The sequence below is a fragment of the Triticum dicoccoides genome, chromosome 4B, assembly GCF_002162155.2.
Source record: "Triticum dicoccoides isolate Atlit2015 ecotype Zavitan chromosome 4B, WEW_v2.0, whole genome shotgun sequence".
Classification (NCBI taxonomy): Eukaryota; Viridiplantae; Streptophyta; class Magnoliopsida; order Poales; family Poaceae; genus Triticum; species Triticum dicoccoides.
Genome location: NC_041387.1, coordinates 103,768,170 through 103,783,938, shown reverse-complemented (window position 1 = coordinate 103,783,938; position 15,769 = coordinate 103,768,170). Strand labels below are relative to the sequence as shown.

The 15,769-nt window shown below is 42.2% G+C and overlaps 2 protein-coding genes and 1 long non-coding RNA gene across 5 annotated transcripts; 1 reads left to right on the top strand and 2 right to left on the bottom strand.

The window, feature by feature from the left end:
* Positions 1-929: 929 nt before the first annotated feature.
* Positions 930-3,619, bottom strand: LOC119295289 (proteasome subunit beta type-4-like). Its single transcript, XM_037573688.1, has 6 exons — positions 3,453-3,619; positions 2,136-2,212; positions 1,934-2,063; positions 1,672-1,843; positions 1,392-1,577; positions 930-1,281 (listed from the first exon to the last, which is right to left on the bottom strand). The coding sequence occupies exons 1-6, from the start codon at positions 3,503-3,505 to the stop codon at positions 1,168-1,170; spliced, it is 732 nt and encodes a 243-aa protein (XP_037429585.1). The 5' UTR covers positions 3,506-3,619; the 3' UTR covers positions 930-1,167.
* Positions 3,620-3,805: 186 nt separating this feature from the next.
* Positions 3,806-12,914, top strand: LOC119295287 (U-box domain-containing protein 57-like). 2 transcript variants are annotated; one of them, XM_037573685.1, is made up of 15 exons: positions 3,806-3,975; positions 4,097-4,219; positions 5,770-5,892; positions 6,035-6,076; positions 6,212-6,300; positions 6,390-6,498; positions 6,592-6,660; positions 6,743-6,847; positions 8,784-8,868; positions 8,972-9,076; positions 9,182-9,286; positions 11,129-11,233; positions 11,333-11,571; positions 11,640-12,347; positions 12,490-12,914. In XM_037573685.1, exons 1-15 carry the CDS (start codon positions 3,949-3,951, stop codon positions 12,706-12,708), a joined length of 2,253 nt encoding a protein of 750 aa, XP_037429582.1. In that variant the 5' UTR covers positions 3,806-3,948; the 3' UTR covers positions 12,709-12,914. The 2 variants fall into 2 exon arrangements, with proteins under 2 accessions (XP_037429582.1, XP_037429583.1); XM_037573686.1 differs by lacking the exon at positions 9,182-9,286.
* On the bottom strand, positions 9,599-10,961 carry LOC119295288. 2 transcript variants are annotated; one of them, XR_005143876.1, is made up of 2 exons: positions 10,542-10,961; positions 9,599-9,935 (listed from the first exon to the last, which is right to left on the bottom strand). It is a non-coding gene; the product is annotated as an uncharacterized LOC119295288 (long non-coding RNA). The 2 variants fall into 2 exon arrangements; XR_005143875.1 differs by having other exon boundaries at positions 10,630-10,959.
* Positions 12,915-15,769: the final 2,855 nt, after the last annotated feature.

The following is a 15,769-nucleotide window of genomic DNA, read 5'->3' as shown; positions in this document are numbered from 1 at the left end:
CCAGATCCAAGCAAATCCACCAAAGACAAATCTGCCGGAGACACACGTCCACACGTCCACCGACAATGCTAGAAGCACCATCGAAGCGGGGCCTAGACAAGAAGAACCTTATTCCATCTTCAGGGAGCCGCCGCTATCTCAGCTTCCTGAGCAGGACACAAACCCTAACAAAACTTTAAAAAAATCCTCCCACTAGCACGAACCGGGATCCACTCCGCCCCCATGGCCACCGAAGATGAGGCGGACCGACGGCAGCGCCAACGGGAGGGAGGCAGAGAAACCCTAACCTTTTTGGGTAGGCAGCAGCTAGAGGTGGATGGACTAGCCTAGCTGGCAAACTGCTCGTTTTCACACCCAACGCTTAGTTGTTAGTCATTTGTTGAGAACAATGACAATTTTTTTTCAACATAGTACAATCGCTTAGTTGTTAGTCATTTGTAGTACAATCGCAGAAGCTCACATCAACGCATATATACTAACCCCTTTGAACAACGACCAGACAGTTCTCTCTGTGTACATTCTATTGTCTCCTGGAACAAGAAAAATAGTGGAACAACAACCCTGGGTGGTGTCAGAAAACAACCCTGGGTGGTGCTGTCCATGCCTTCTCTGAAATTCTCACTATCCGTTTCGAGTAGCAAGTTCTGTTGTGATTTTAATTTTCAGCATCTCTTTCTTCTGTGTTCCATGACAGTCGACTAAGGATCATCTAATTTGACGGTAGATGTTACACAGAAGAGAACACCGCGCATATTCCAAATTTCTAAGGACATAATCATGATTACGGGGGCAATGGTGTATCCACTCTCGCTCCAGATTGTATGTGCCGTCATGAATCATTACTTCTGCCACCATGGTGATCTTGGGTGAACAAATTATTTTGAAGAGGAAAAAGAACAGGTTTCGACTATGAAAGGGCAGCCAAAACAAGTCAAATGGAGCGCGGTTTGGGAGCAGGCACCCTCGGCCAGCACTCCAGATTGATCCAGAGTGAAGAGGCATCATCATACAAGACATGATCTACCTTAAACGTTCACAAGACTTTAAGTCAAATTATAAACATGTCATACAAAGCAAATGTGGAGTCCAGTCGTATTCAGATCAAACGCTCACAAGGGCTGAAACCGTTTCAGCAGCACAGTTTGCTTCGTTTCCTAGCTCATGGCCTTACCATGTTCCTACAGCACCCTTGGATGGGTTCTCAAAGGCGGCAAACCCCCAGTTGGTCTTCAGGGCATACGGCGGGTAGATGGTTGATCCCTCGGTTGTGATCTTGGCAATCTGTCGTGCAAAAGCATAATGTTACAACAATTCAGTAGCTACAGACCGTAATCTGCCAAACTTTCTTCTAGGCGATAGTGAGTTCACTAATAAGAATGACAAGTTGTAACCTGGAATTTGTTGATGGATGACCGGTCACGGTACAGCAGGACCAGCAAGCACTTCTCAATCAGCTTAACAGCTTCTTCAAAAGTCATGTCCTCGCGCCATTCACCACGAAGTATTGGGATTGCCATATGGTTCCCAAATCCAGTGGCAATGTGGTTTTCCTCAAAGTGTGTACCAATCATGTTAACCTGAACACCAAAAATTAGGCATAAGATAAAATGCTGACAAACCGGCAGAAGTAAAAAAGAACAGTAGTACTATCCTTTTGAATGAATAATATACCATGCCAAGATACTTCTCATCGCCTTTTGGGCCCTTTTTCACTCCACCAAGCACCAGGGAGTTCCATAGAGGGTCAAACTTATTGCGCCTGTTGTACATTACTCTTGTCAGGTAGGCATGGATTTCCTTGGGGCCCAATGAGTTGCCATCATCCCACATATGATCATTCAAACTGAAAAGGAAGGGAGATGAGGATGTCACATGGATTTTACATAGCAGAGAGAAGGAAAACATGAGCTAACCACCATTAAAGGCAACTTACGTTAATTCATCCAGATACCGCAAAATCTCCTGGAAATCACTGAACTCCCCACTCCCTCCAATAAGGCTATGCTTTCCAACCTCCTTGATACGCTCCACACTCTTGTATCGCAAAGTTGACCCATAGGAGGCTGCACAGGAAAGTATATAATGACTTCCATACCGCTGGAGCAATATTTACGTGTGCAGAAGTGAAAACTAACCTCCAGTGTCACATGCCATGATCACACCATCCTTGTATTTCATTGCAATCACCGAATTACCAGTCACATAAGGATTCCTGATGATGTAATAAGGCATCAAGAGTTAATCACGTGCATATACAAATTTACTGAAAGACATAATTGCACCATGAAAAAAGTTGCAGTTGCACACTATGGGGACAACTTGGACAACGAAGGTTGTTTGAAAAGAAAAACAATTAACATGCACACAATTGTTATGGCCATCTTGTACAATTACAGAAGACTATGAGCATGCTTGGATACGTTTTAGTCCCATGACTAAAAGTAGTGGGACTAAAACTTGCTAGTCTCACCCATGCTTGGATCCAAATACTAAAGAGACTAAAATCTAGTTATTGAGCATTTATTATCCTCCAAACCCTCCAATCCAGAACTAAGGAGAGAAATTAAATGAGGAGAGAGAGAGCTAATACATATTTTAGTAGGTTTCCCATGACTAAAAGATTTTAGCCTCAAGACTAGTCCTAGCCTCACTTTAGTCAGGGGTGCTTGGAACTTTAGCCTCTAAAAGAGACTATTTTTAGTCAGACTAAAAATAGTCCCTTGTATCCAAGCACCCTCTATTATATCTGTTGGGCTGGTTAACATAAGCTGAGATAGATGAGAAGCTTCTATACTAACACCAGAAAAAAATTATCCATTCTACTCCCTCCGTTCCAAATTATAAGTTCTACTGTAACTTTTTTCTGAACCGATATATAGAGGTGTTTTAGTGCATTTGTTCACTCATTTCAGTCCGTATGTAGTCCATATTGAAATATCCAAAACATTTAATATTAGTGAACAGAGGGAGTATCAAAGTAAAATATTCAGACAACAAGCTGTGGTAACAAGTTAACAAATACTCCCTCCGTCCCATAATATAAGAGTGTTTTTGACACTAGTGTAGTGTCAAAAACGCTCTTATAGTATGGGACGGAGGGAGTAAATTGTACTATGTAAAAGGCTTTTGCAACTGTTTGGCTGGTTCCTCATGAGTTGAGACTAACTAGAGAAACGCACTAAGAAATTCATCCATACTGTCAATGCATAAGGATAGCGCATTGTCCCACATCGCATTCTAAATCGTGTCGCCGCTGGCAAAACCCTAGTTTCCCCTCCCCCTTGTTCCAGCCCTAGATCCGCCCTGCGGAGGGACGCCGGCGTCGACCCTCCGGACCGGGCGCCCCGTAGTCGAGCCTCTGGATCCGCCCGCACCGCCGGGCTACGCGAGCACCGGAACGGACAGATAAGCAAGGGGGAAAACCAGATCGGAGGAATCGGGAGGGTGCTTACAGTGTCCTCTGCGTCCCGTCTCCTCCTCCGGCCGCCGCCGCGGTCGCGTCCATCGGTGCGCGTGGGGGCTTGATGCGGCTTGGTTTCGCTCGTCGGCGGAAGACCTCGGCTCGGCTGGGGCTGGGGATGGGGGTGTGGGTGGCCCTCTCTCTGTCTCTCTCTGTATCCTTTCTTCCTTGTGAAGAAGAGAAGTCGTCGAAGCAGGCGGCTGGATCGGGCCCGTGGGACACCGGAAATATTAAACGGGCCGGGCTATCATTTAGGCCCATTAGAACCCCTCTATCTCATTTAGGCCTAGCACCGTTTACCTCCCCCTCTCTCTCTTTTTTTCCCTGGAGGAGCGTACTGCTGCTTCTCCCGTACACAATTCGGTACGTTTCCCTTTTCAGCGGCAACAATCCGCGGCCGCAGCGCGCGGCGCCGGCCGAAAACCCCAACAGTGCCCACGAGCACTACGGGAGCCCCACGACTGGCAGAAGTTCTCCCCATCGCCGCCATGGCGCAGGATCACTGGACTATCAAGGTATGCTCCGATCCTATGGCCATCTGTGCAGAGCAAGAGCATGGGGGCTGACCATCTGTGCAGAGCAAGAGCATGGGGGCTGGCTCCGATCCTGATAATTGGGCTTCGTCTCTTCCTCCAGGTGGCGAGGGATGAGGATTTGCGGTCGCAGATTGGGAGCGGGGGCTTCTATTTCGATCTCGTCGACTTCGACAGAGTGCGGGCTTTCCAGGTCCCGGTTGGCACCACCGTAATCCTTTTCATGGTATACATATATCCACATCCTGCCTTCTTCAACTAACTCCCGAGATCCTTGTCCAAATTTGGGTTACTGGGTCTTTAATTTCACTTTTAGGAGATCGATCTGTGAGATTTTAAGTGCCCGGGCTTAATAGGTTTCTAGTTTTTGGAGACGCTAAGCCCTCCAAACTGTTACAGTCCTTACCAATTTTAGGATATGAGAATGAATCCTCAGATATAATAAGCAATTACTATAAGGCATCGAGGCAGATGACTTCTCAATTAAGTAGCACTCGACGTCTCTTGGCATATATCATAAACATATTTTTGTTTTCCTTTAAAAATATATTCTGCTGTATACTTGGCTGTTTGCTCCTCTAAATTATTGGGGATCGGTTAGAGATGCTCTTAGTGCTGTATAAAATTGGTTTGGGTGGTTGCAGACTTGTACCATGCACTTTATTTATTTTCTATATATATCATCATAAATTTTTTAGTTTATTGTGGCACTCATTATGCAATTACATTTTGACCACCGAAAGTAGTAAAGGACAACCTGTTGTTTCTGTACCTGACTGCACATGCCAACTGAGAAACTCAAGATCTTCAATCTATGTCTGAACATTCTTCCAAAAATCACTTCTAGTGCTAATCTCGTTTCTAGACGTATGACAGGTTCACATAATATATTTTTCATCAAGGAATAATACCAATCCATGCGGACTAAAATGCATCCTTCAAAGCCCTTTTTATCTGACCTTCAGGCAGACCTACTTTTAGCTTTGGATGAGAATGAGATGCCAACCTCCATTATGTGTTAAAATACCTCGTAGACGTGTTTTTTGTTGTTGTTAAATTTCTAGTCCTCTTATTCCTGTATGAGGTCTGTTCATCTCCACTGAATCAAATATAGGAAGGCTAATGAGCCCTTGAAAGCATGTAATGTTCAATTTGAATGGTTCAAGCTTGTGCCTTCCCCGAATATCTCATGTAATGTGCGAACTGTAATGTAGGCCTATTGATATCAATCTTTCTTCTGGTTGTGCTACTAAAGTGTTAGATTCTTTCCAGGTCTCATGGTATCTGGGCTGAAAAATGCCTGTATAGAAAAAGGTCAACGATAGGAAAACTACCAAGACACCCTACTCCATTTGATGTTTAATCACTAACAACCCTAGTACCCTACTCCATGTCATCACAGTGCCAACTGTGGGAAAACTACCAAGATACCCATTTGTTCGAGAACCATGCATGAGGATTCCTCACGCCTTACTCCAGCTCCATTCTTTTAAATGCTTCTTACTGTTAGCCTTCACTGTGTTATTTTATTAACTTAAATTTGCCCCTGGAATAAAGTTTCCTTTTTAACTTCTAAAAATATCCAGATGATTGAAGTTTCCATCTGATGTATACCTTCACTCCTTGTAAGATAGAATGATGTACTTATGATTTTGTGCTGCCTCTAGATATAACTTGCTTAAGCAGGTAAAAGTGTCTCTCTGTTTATTCCTCTAGCCTATTGTTTCTCATGGTTTATAATGAGTTCACAATACTGATTGGTTAAATTGTGCACAGGAGGAACTCGCAAAAGAACTTGGTACCCCTGTTAAGTTTCAACACCTCTGGTTGTGCCAGCGACGGCAAAACGGGACACGCCGCCCTAGCAGGCCTTTGAATTCCAAAGAAAAGAAACTATCTGTAAGTATGCAATGTGATCGTCTTATGTTCTTTTTATTGAAGGATATCAAATGAACAATGCTGTGTTTCGAAATTGCCTCCTGCCCAAATATAATTCCGTTTTCTTCATGACATGCTAAACTATAAATAATCACTCTTGTAGATCGGAAGGGTTTTTTCGGCTGATGTGAAGCTGTTTTTGGAGGTAGATCCCAAAGCCCACAGATCCATGCTAGTTCTATCCTTTCCTTTGTAGCCTTGCTGTTTGTGAAAGGACCTTTCTTATTCCATCCAGTGATCTTTGTATTTATGAAATTCCCTCAATATTAATTCCTTGTAGGTGCTCAATCCTTGCTCTCCACGAAATCTAAACAGGGAATATCTATTGGTGTTTTTAAAGTTCTATGACCCAGAACAAACACAGCTACGGTCAGCACTTACTTAAAATTCATTATTTTGTCCTTTTTAGCAATTGGGAATTCTTAGTTATATCTTGTTCTTGTGAATGTGACACACAGGTATATCGGAACGCTGTTTGTGAGTTGTTCATCAAGGCCTTTAGATATTCTCCCAAAACTAAGAAGCGTAGCTGGTTTTTGTGCAGACGAGGAAATAGAATTGTATGAGGTCAGGTTTTGCACAAGTGCAAGCTGCTACTCCTAATGTCAGATGGATACGGTTTTGCACCATGTCTCATTAGTTTCTCATTTTTACATTCAGGAAATCAAATTCGAACCAAATGTGATGTGTGAAGCCTTAGACATTCATCATACCTTTACAGTCAACCAGGTCTGGTTTTGTTATACATGTTTTTTGCTTTTCCACTTACTCCTAAACCCAAGGACTTACTTTCTTCGCTCCCGTTCTTCAGATTGAAAATGGGGACATCATCTGCTTCCAGAAAAGACCCAAGTCATGCAACCAGCATTTATACCCTTCTGTTAAATTGTTCCTCGAACATGTTCATAAACTGACGGTAGCCTTTCTTGTGTTCTACTTCCAGGACTCAAATTGTGGCTTCCTGCTAGCTGCAGGATTGCATTTCCAGTTAACTTTAAATCTTTTTTTCCCAGCCTGCACCAACTTTTTGCGACTACAGGCTTTTGTGTTGTTGCTACTGTTTGAATCTTGTTGTGCCTTCTATGATTTATTTTTTCAGCATACAATCATGCTGGGCAGTATTATAATGTTTATTGGGTCAAGGCCCAATGGTGCAGTAGGAGTTACTATTCACGTGAACAGAATGATGGCTGCTGAATTAAGGAGATAAAGTTTAGATTGTTGCTTAGTTTAGTAAGGGTATCTACTGACTTGGGCAACAGATTGCTTTAAATAGGGTTTGAAGGACATGGTTTGTTAGGAATGTTGTTATTCTATTCTTAGCGCGTCTGCAGTGTAGGCCATAAGAAAAAAAGACCTTATACCTCCTGTGGTCAGCCCCCTCTCTCCTGTTCAACCCCCTCTCTGTCTACCATGTAGGTCACAGCTTATCGGTTGCTTTGCCATATACATTATGATGTTTTTCTCAGCTATGGTCATAGTTTATGTGTCGCATCTCCCATCTTAAGTTCATATTCTACCACACAGATTGTGGATGCCCTAAGGGTCACCGGTCAATTCAAGTTTTCTTGATAAAAGGGATATCATTTACTTGTTTATGTATGAATTAAGCAATGAATTTAGTCAAAATACATAACTAAAGCCTTAAAGCTTCGCTTACCACTCCAGAATTAGGCCCTGCTGTGTCAAGAGTGCTGAGAACTTTATCCCTGGTATCTGACCCTTACCAACAGATTCATCTGACAAGTATATTTCGTAGTTAGGTTAGTGGTACAATGTTATCCGAGTGATTTGGAAAGGTGATTTCTTGTTTGATCTTAGAAGATTGCATTGTTTATTTTATTGGTATCCACCTTCTGTCTGGATACAGACAAACAATTGTCTCTTAGTTTCCTAACCTTCCACGGTATGAGTTCTATCCAGTCCCACCTGGCCCACGGGGAGTATGTCGAACCTAGAACATGAGCCTGGTTGGACATGTTATGGAAGTACAGTATTGATATGCGGTCCATAGGGCAGTGTATATAGGAGATTGACATGGGCACAAACTCTAAAAAAGGCCCATAATACCTATTATTGTACTCTTAATAGGATAAGTTGAGTCTCAAACTATTAGATGTTTATTAGTTAAACATGCATTCTGCTCCTCTAGGCACCTAACACTGAGCAATTCACCTCTAGCCTACCCCAACTTGTTTGGGACTAAAGGCTTTGTTGTTGTTGTTGTTGTAGGGATGGCTACATACAGAGTGCAGATTGCAACTAGTGTAATAATATGTTGTCCAAATTGCAATTAGCTCTAAAAACTAAAATAAAAGTAGGGATGGCTACTTACAAACAACCTTTTTGTACAAAATATGTCAATTTAGTACTCCCACCGATCCATATTACTTGTCGTTGGTTTAGTACAACTTTAGTACAAAGTTGTACTAAACCAACCAAAGTTGTACTTAACCAGCGACAAGTATGACCGGGGAGAGTAGTATATACTATCATATTCAGTCGTAAGAATATAAGTTAAACAATTCAAATATTATATGTAAGAATTTTCAAATTTGAGAGTTTAATCTATTATTCCTTGGTATTAAAAGAAATTTTGTTCCTTGGTTTGTTTTTTGTTTTTCTTAATTCTTACTGTCCAGATTGGCTTCAGGTGACCAAGTAACACACCATTCTTTTAGTAGTGGGAGAGAAAACCTAAGTCAAGGCTCTTTGTAATCTGGTAGAAAAGACATACATTTTGTTGTTCTTGATTTTATGATGCTATTTATTATGTACTTCCCTTTATGTATAATTCTTGTACTTTGTAGTTTAAACCACTGAGAAAACATTGTTAATGTAACGACATGTAGAAAGAAGGAAGGAACATATGTGCGCTAGAAGAGGAGATTGTTGAATTCAGACGTCTTTCTGATCTTAATATAGCGGGAAAATTTGGTAGATCAACTTCGCGAGAACTTCTTTTGTCTTGTTTTACATTCCAATTGATGGAAGATATCAATTGCTACAGCAATATATAACATACCATTATATAATGCAGAATGTACTCAGTTGAGACATGAACGAGACAATGCAATGCGACAGGTGGGCGAGTTTCGGGGTCAGAATGATTTAGTTCACCTTCAAATAGAAGAGGCAAAAAAAGGTGGATGAATAATTGCGAAAATTCATCTTGTCTTGCTTTTCATTCTTTCCTTTCCAAAATATAGCTTGGTAGCAGCAGTAAGTAATCTTCATATATATAATGCAGAGTGTAACCAGTTGAGACATGAAAGAGACAATGCAATGCGACAGGTGGACGAGTTTCAGGGACAGAATGATTTAGTTCGCCTTCAAATAGAAGAGGCAAAAAAAGGTGGATGAATAATTGCGAAAATTTATCTTGTCTTGCTTTTCATTCTTTCCTTTCCAAAAATATAGCTTGGTAGCAGCAGTAAGCATGGTTTTAAATAGCGGATAGCGGGCTGGTAGCGGATTGGGCTCGGCATAGCGGAATGTGGATAGCGAGCGATATTGCGGGCGCTATGTCCGCATAGCGGATTTGTAAAAACACTTGCAAATTTGAGAATATAATGTATATTTTTAAGCCGTTGACAACAATATGACACTTGAATTGAATCATCATTTATATAAGCATATAGACTGTAACTAGTCCATCTGGACAATATTCAACCAGGCAAACAAAAACTATCAGTATGACAGAACAAATATACACTACAATTAGTCCATTGTACAATATTCAACCATGTAATAAAAAAAAGACTACCAACCAACCATACAAGTCGGACCAGGACCATAACGCAAAAATAAACAGATCTAGTTCTGACCATGGAAGATGCAATCATACAAGTGAGACCACGACCATCACGCAAAAATAAACAGATCCGGTTCTGATCATGAAAGATGCACAAGTCATTCGCAATCCTCATCCTCTTCTCCATTCAGATCCATGTACACTTCTTGGTCTTCTTAATTACAAGTGCAGATAGTTGGCTGAATTACCACTGCAGAAAAAAACATAAGGTATTTAACTGAATTAAAAGTGCAAATAGTTGATTTGTTTCACTTAGAATTGCCAGTAAACTGAATTTGTTGATACAGTACAAAAGATATTACAAGCAAACTGAATTTACAACTGCCAGTTGCCAAGTACAAAAGAAAATTACAAAAGAAATTTGACTGAATTTATAGAAAGACAATACTGTGCAAGTTTCGTCAGCTACCGAGTTACAACAGAAATGGAACGTGAGGCACAACTATATAGTAATAATGTATTGTTCTATGAGCTGAGCTACCAGATGCAAACAAGGATTACCAATTCCATCTTGTGCTAGTGCTACCACTGAGATTATGGAGTGTTCTATGATCTGAGATCCTCCTAATTTTGTCTACTGTAACTGCAAAAGCTAAGTAGTGACTACTAAGCTATGCATCAAAAAGACTAACTGTAACTCTACAAGTGCATCGATCGGAGAAAGGGCAAGTGCATCGAATAGACTAAGCCCAGTACAGTAACTCTATAAGTACATCGATCAGAGAAGCTGAGCTATAGGAGATACTATGAATCAATGAGTATAAACAAATAACAGAGAAAAGGTTAGCTGCCGGACAGAAGTAGTCGTCAAGCGAGGAGGTGCGGATGGGCTGCATTGGGATATCGACTAGTACGGCGTCGAACAGGGACCAGCGAGGTACTACCCGCCGGCTTGCCGTGTCGTCCCGCACCGGCTAGTCGTCGACCAGGGAAAGGCGTCAAGCAAGAGCGACGAGGTGGCCGTTGTGCTGGCTGCTCCCTCAAAGACCAGCAGGGGAAGATGGGGCTAGGGGAGCGGCGGCATCCGGTGACGGTGAGCCTGGATTTGCCTCTCCATCCGGCCACCGGAGTTAGCCGCGCCGCCGCAAGGAAAGTGCCAGCCGCCCGTCGCCAGGAGAAGGGGATGGGATAACCGGATAAGAGGATTGGTGGTCTAATTTTTTTAAGCTTTCCGCTATGCCCGCAACTGGCGCTACACAAAGGGCCGCTATTGCAGTCGGACAGCGCATATATCGGCTGCATCGTGCCAATCACGCTATTACCCAGCGCAGCTTTCGACTTGTAGCGGCTAGCCTGCGCTATCGCTATTGCGGCTGCAATAGCGTTCATAGCGACCGCTATTTAAAACATTGGCAGTAAGTAATCTTCATATATTTAATGCAGAGTGTGACCAGTTGAGACATGAACGAGACAATGCAGTGCGACAGATAGATGCATTACTGACTCAGAATACTGTGGGTCGCATTCAAATAGAAGAGGCAAAAATGGGTATATCAACTGCGAAAACCTCTCGCCTTTCTTTTCATTCTTCAGTTGCTCTAAAACATAAATTGGTAGCTGCAATATAACCTGCATTTGTAAATGCAGAATGTGGTCAGTTAAAGCATGAACGAGATAGTGCAGCTCGACAGGTGGATGAATTACGGGATAGGAACTCTCAATTTATTCTCGAGTTCCGCCTTACATGTTTGGAACAAGCAACAGAGCATTTCAAGGATCTGTGCAAGATGGAGGACACTGAATATGGATGTGTGTATAAAGGCATTATAAACAACACTATGGTAGCAATCAAGCTGTCCAAATCCGAGAGTTTGTTTCAACAAGAGGTAGCCTTCGCCTGTTGTGATAGTGGTACTTAGCTTTGATTCTGTGATTTAACATGAGAGTAATGCAGATCTCTGTTCTTCGTCAAGGAGGGAGACATGCAAACATTGTCACCTTCGTTGGAATGTGCTCTGAAGCTTCGGCTCTTGTGTATGAGTGGTTACCTAAGGGAAACCTTGAAGACCGAATTGTGTGTGCCGATGGCACTCCACCTCTATCATGGCACAACCGTACACAGATCATTGGTGAGGTTTGCTGCGCACTACTCTTCCTTCATTCACACAAGCCTAATGCTTCGGTCCACGGTGATCTCCGGCCTTGCAACATCCTCATCGGTGCCAACTACAGAAGCAAGCTCTACAACTTTGGTATGTCCACCTTATGTCTCCAGCCTGGCAGCTGTCCACCAAACCTAACAGCAAGGCTTCCATACATGGATCCGGAGTTCCTCACCATTGGGGACCTCACGCCCCTTTCTGATGTCTACTCACTGGGTGTTGTTATCCTTCGCCTTTTGACTGGAATGCCCCCTTTGGCTATCGCAAAGAAAGTGAAAGAAGCATTTCAAAGTGATAACCTGCACTTGCTGATAGATAAATCAGCCGGGGACTGGCCTTACACACAAGCCAAGCAGTTAGCACTCCTTGGCCTCAGGTGTGTGGAAATGACGAGGGAAAAGCGGCCTGATCTGACTGAGGTTTGGACCGTTGTTGAGGCCCTGGTCAGAAAGCCTCCTGCACCCTCATGCCCTGCCCACTTCATTTGTCCAATCCTCCAGGTAAATAACCTTTTGTTAGCATTTGTGATAATCTGGAGTCTGGACACATGTTTCTGAAACTTCTATACGTGCGTACAAGTTATCAACATTCCCCCTTTCTTTCTAAATCATGATGTTTGTGTGGTGAATTTCTATATTTCAGGAGATCATGAACGATCCACAAATGGCATCTGATGGATTCACCTATGAAGCGGAAGCCATAAGACGCTGGCTTCATGGCGGGAGCAATAGGTCTCCGATGACGAACTTGGCACTTCCAAATCGTGCTCTCATCCCTAATCGCGCCCTCCGTTCTTCCATCCAGGAGTACCTTCAGGCATCAGTAGCCTTGGCAGTCAGGTCCCTGAACCTCAATCTATGATGATGCTCTGGATATGATTTTCTGCACAGTATCTTGTAAATGTCGTGGCCACTTTCTGTAGCGAATTTGCATTTTAGGCGGAACAAGGGAATTTGTTTGGGAAACGGGAGGCGTGATGTGCAACTAATTTTTTACTCCCTCCGAAATAGGAGGGGGTAATAGATTATGGCAGAAGAAACTGAAAGATTTAGAAGTTGAAATAGTAACTTTAATTGTGAGTGGGGCGTTTTGGAGCTCAGCCTTCATGGAGGACGGAATTTTTGAAAATAATCTGAATTCAAACTTTTCAGTTTCAAAAAAAATCTGAAAAAAAATGTACAAGTAAACAAGGATGTGATGTGTATGTGTGTAAAAATTGCAGGATGAAATACCTTTAAATGTGATCTGTGCAAAAAAGACAAATTCATGGAGTTTGTGAATGAATAGTGCGTCTACTAAAAATCCTCATATTTGTTTTTCTTTTGTGTATCACTCATTTTTAATGTATTTTGAGCTGAAAATTTACACACTTGTGCATTATGTCTCTAAGTATAGGTGTATTTTTTCAAAAAAAATGAAATGTGGAAATTTGAATTTTGATCATTTGAAATTCGGCCTCCATGGAGGCCGAGCTCCATTGGGCATTTTTGTGATCACATCATTAACAAAATGCATTTTTTTATTATGAGTATGTCAATTGAATCATTTTTTCATCTTTATGGTCAAACTCTGTTTGCATGCATACGTTTTATTTCCCCTCTGTAGGGCAAAAGCCTTCCTCTCCTCGATCTTCGTCCGGCGATGGGATTTGCCTGACCTGGTGCCTCGGCTCCGGCTATTAGATAGGTTGGAGTTTTTTGTCCTCGAAGGAGTGACGCCTGTTTGAGTCAGTCTTTCGGACTCCGATCCTCCTAAAGTTCATCTGTCGGGATAGATTAGATGGAGCTCCGGCGTAGATTTTTACCAGGTCCTTAAGGGCACGTGCACGGAGACTTTTCAGCTGTCATCAACAAGGTCAGGCTCGCTCTGGTATGGGAGCAATGACAACAGACCGTTCTGACGGCGACAATGGTCATTCGATGGTCCAAGGACCTCAATGTAATTTTTTATTATGTTTTGGATGTTTTGTACTTCTGGTAAACTTTATAACATATCTAAGTCCTTTTAAAAAAACTTTTTTCTGCATGCAAAACATATATACATTTGTAGTTCAGAGTGCAGTCTTCTTGGATTCTTAAGAATATAAAAATGTAGGAACAACAAAAACGTAGGATTGGAATGTTATGCACACTCGAATCCTACAGAATTTGAGTTTGTTTGATTACATTGCAAGAAAAGCTGAGGGTTTTTCTTCAAAAAGGTTGAAGTGGATGTTAGATTTTCTACGTAATGTAGTACAAAGGATTACTTAGGATTTATTTTATAGGATTCAATTCTATGAACCAATCGACCAACATGAAAATGGGTATGTGTTCTAATCCTTCAAAAAAAAAACTCTAAAATTCGTTTGAACCAAAGAGGCCCTTAAGGTATTTTTTATTCTCATGATAGGAAAATACATGAACATGATTATCATTGCATAGGAATGTGAAAAAACACGAAAAATATAGAATAGTATGTTTGATTTGCAAGAATAAGAAAATCACAAGAATTGTAAAAGGTGTGGTCAAATTAAGGTTAAAACACATGCAATGGTGAGATGAATTTATTATTGTGCTACCTATTGTCTTTGCCTCGTTTCTTGCAAATAGGAATGTAAGGAGTTTTGAGCCATTGCAAGGGCTTCTTTCATTCGAAGGAATTGCATGGGGTTTTGGAGGGTTTGAACTATTAGGAATTTTTCCTATGTTAGGCCCTTTGATTGATAGGAGTAGAATCCTTAGGAACTCCTTGCACTTTTTTGGGAGATGTGGAGGGGATGTAGGTGTGGATGGTACTAGTTCTAGGTTTAGGTTTAGATTGCCTACGGGGCGAATGAAGTCATGGCATTGGTTGTTGTTATGTCGTGCGGGAGATGGTCATGGGTGTCCACGAGTGACACCATCTGGCGGCTGGGGCTCTTTCCGCTCGTCGTCCATGAAGAACCATCGGCGTGGAAGAGGAGTATGGTGACACCCCCTCCTCCCCAAATAAGCTCGGGGTTGCTAGATCTGGTGTATCAGAAGTATACTTGCCCCTTTCTTCGTCGTCGTGTCTAAGGGAAACTAAATATGGGACCTTACTCTGTCGGTATGAATCTGGTGCTCGATGGATCTTGAAGATAGTTCTTTTGTTCGTCATGCTATCTTTAGTCTCTACTTCGACCTCAGCAGCTGGGACTGAAGATCAAAGCGACAAAAGTTTCCAGCCACCTATTTGAACCTCCATAGTGAGGCCATGTGTTCCTTGACCTACATCGGTAAGGTCTTTGTCGAAGACTATGGCCAAAGTGGCTTTGGTGAGGTCGATGGTTGGGCACTGACCACATTACAATCGGAATATTATCGTTGCGGTTCTCTGTGCAATAATGGAGGAGTGTGTTGTATTTCTACCTTTTTGGATCCTCTTTTAAGTAGTGTAACCTGTTTGCATTAATATACCTGCTTACAGGATCATCCCATATTGATGCCCTTTGAGACCTAGTTTGATAGCAAAAGGTTCCTTTACTTTTTTCCCAAGGAGAGACCCTGGATATCGAAACCACGAGAGGATTTGCACTATGACAAAGAGTCAACCAAGGAAGTTATTGTAGGGCAGTCTGGTGCACATAGCTCCCGCTTGCAGAGGCTCTAGGAAAGGGTCCGGCCACTTTGGGTCCCTACATTTCTGCACGAGGCTGTTTCCAGGAATCGAATCCATGACCTCATGGTCACAAGTCAATAGCTTTACCGCTGCGCCAAGGCTCCCCTTCCAAGGAAGTTATTGTCCTCGAATTAAATTTTAGTTTTTTAACCGGACCTTTAACAACCTTTTTGGATGTAAATAATGATTTGGAAATAGGAATGGGTATGAGGTCTTACTCTCACAACCTTGTACTTGTGCATGGAATCTCATCTTGATAATAAACATCCTGGAAGACACCAGTTACGACGTGCTCACAACA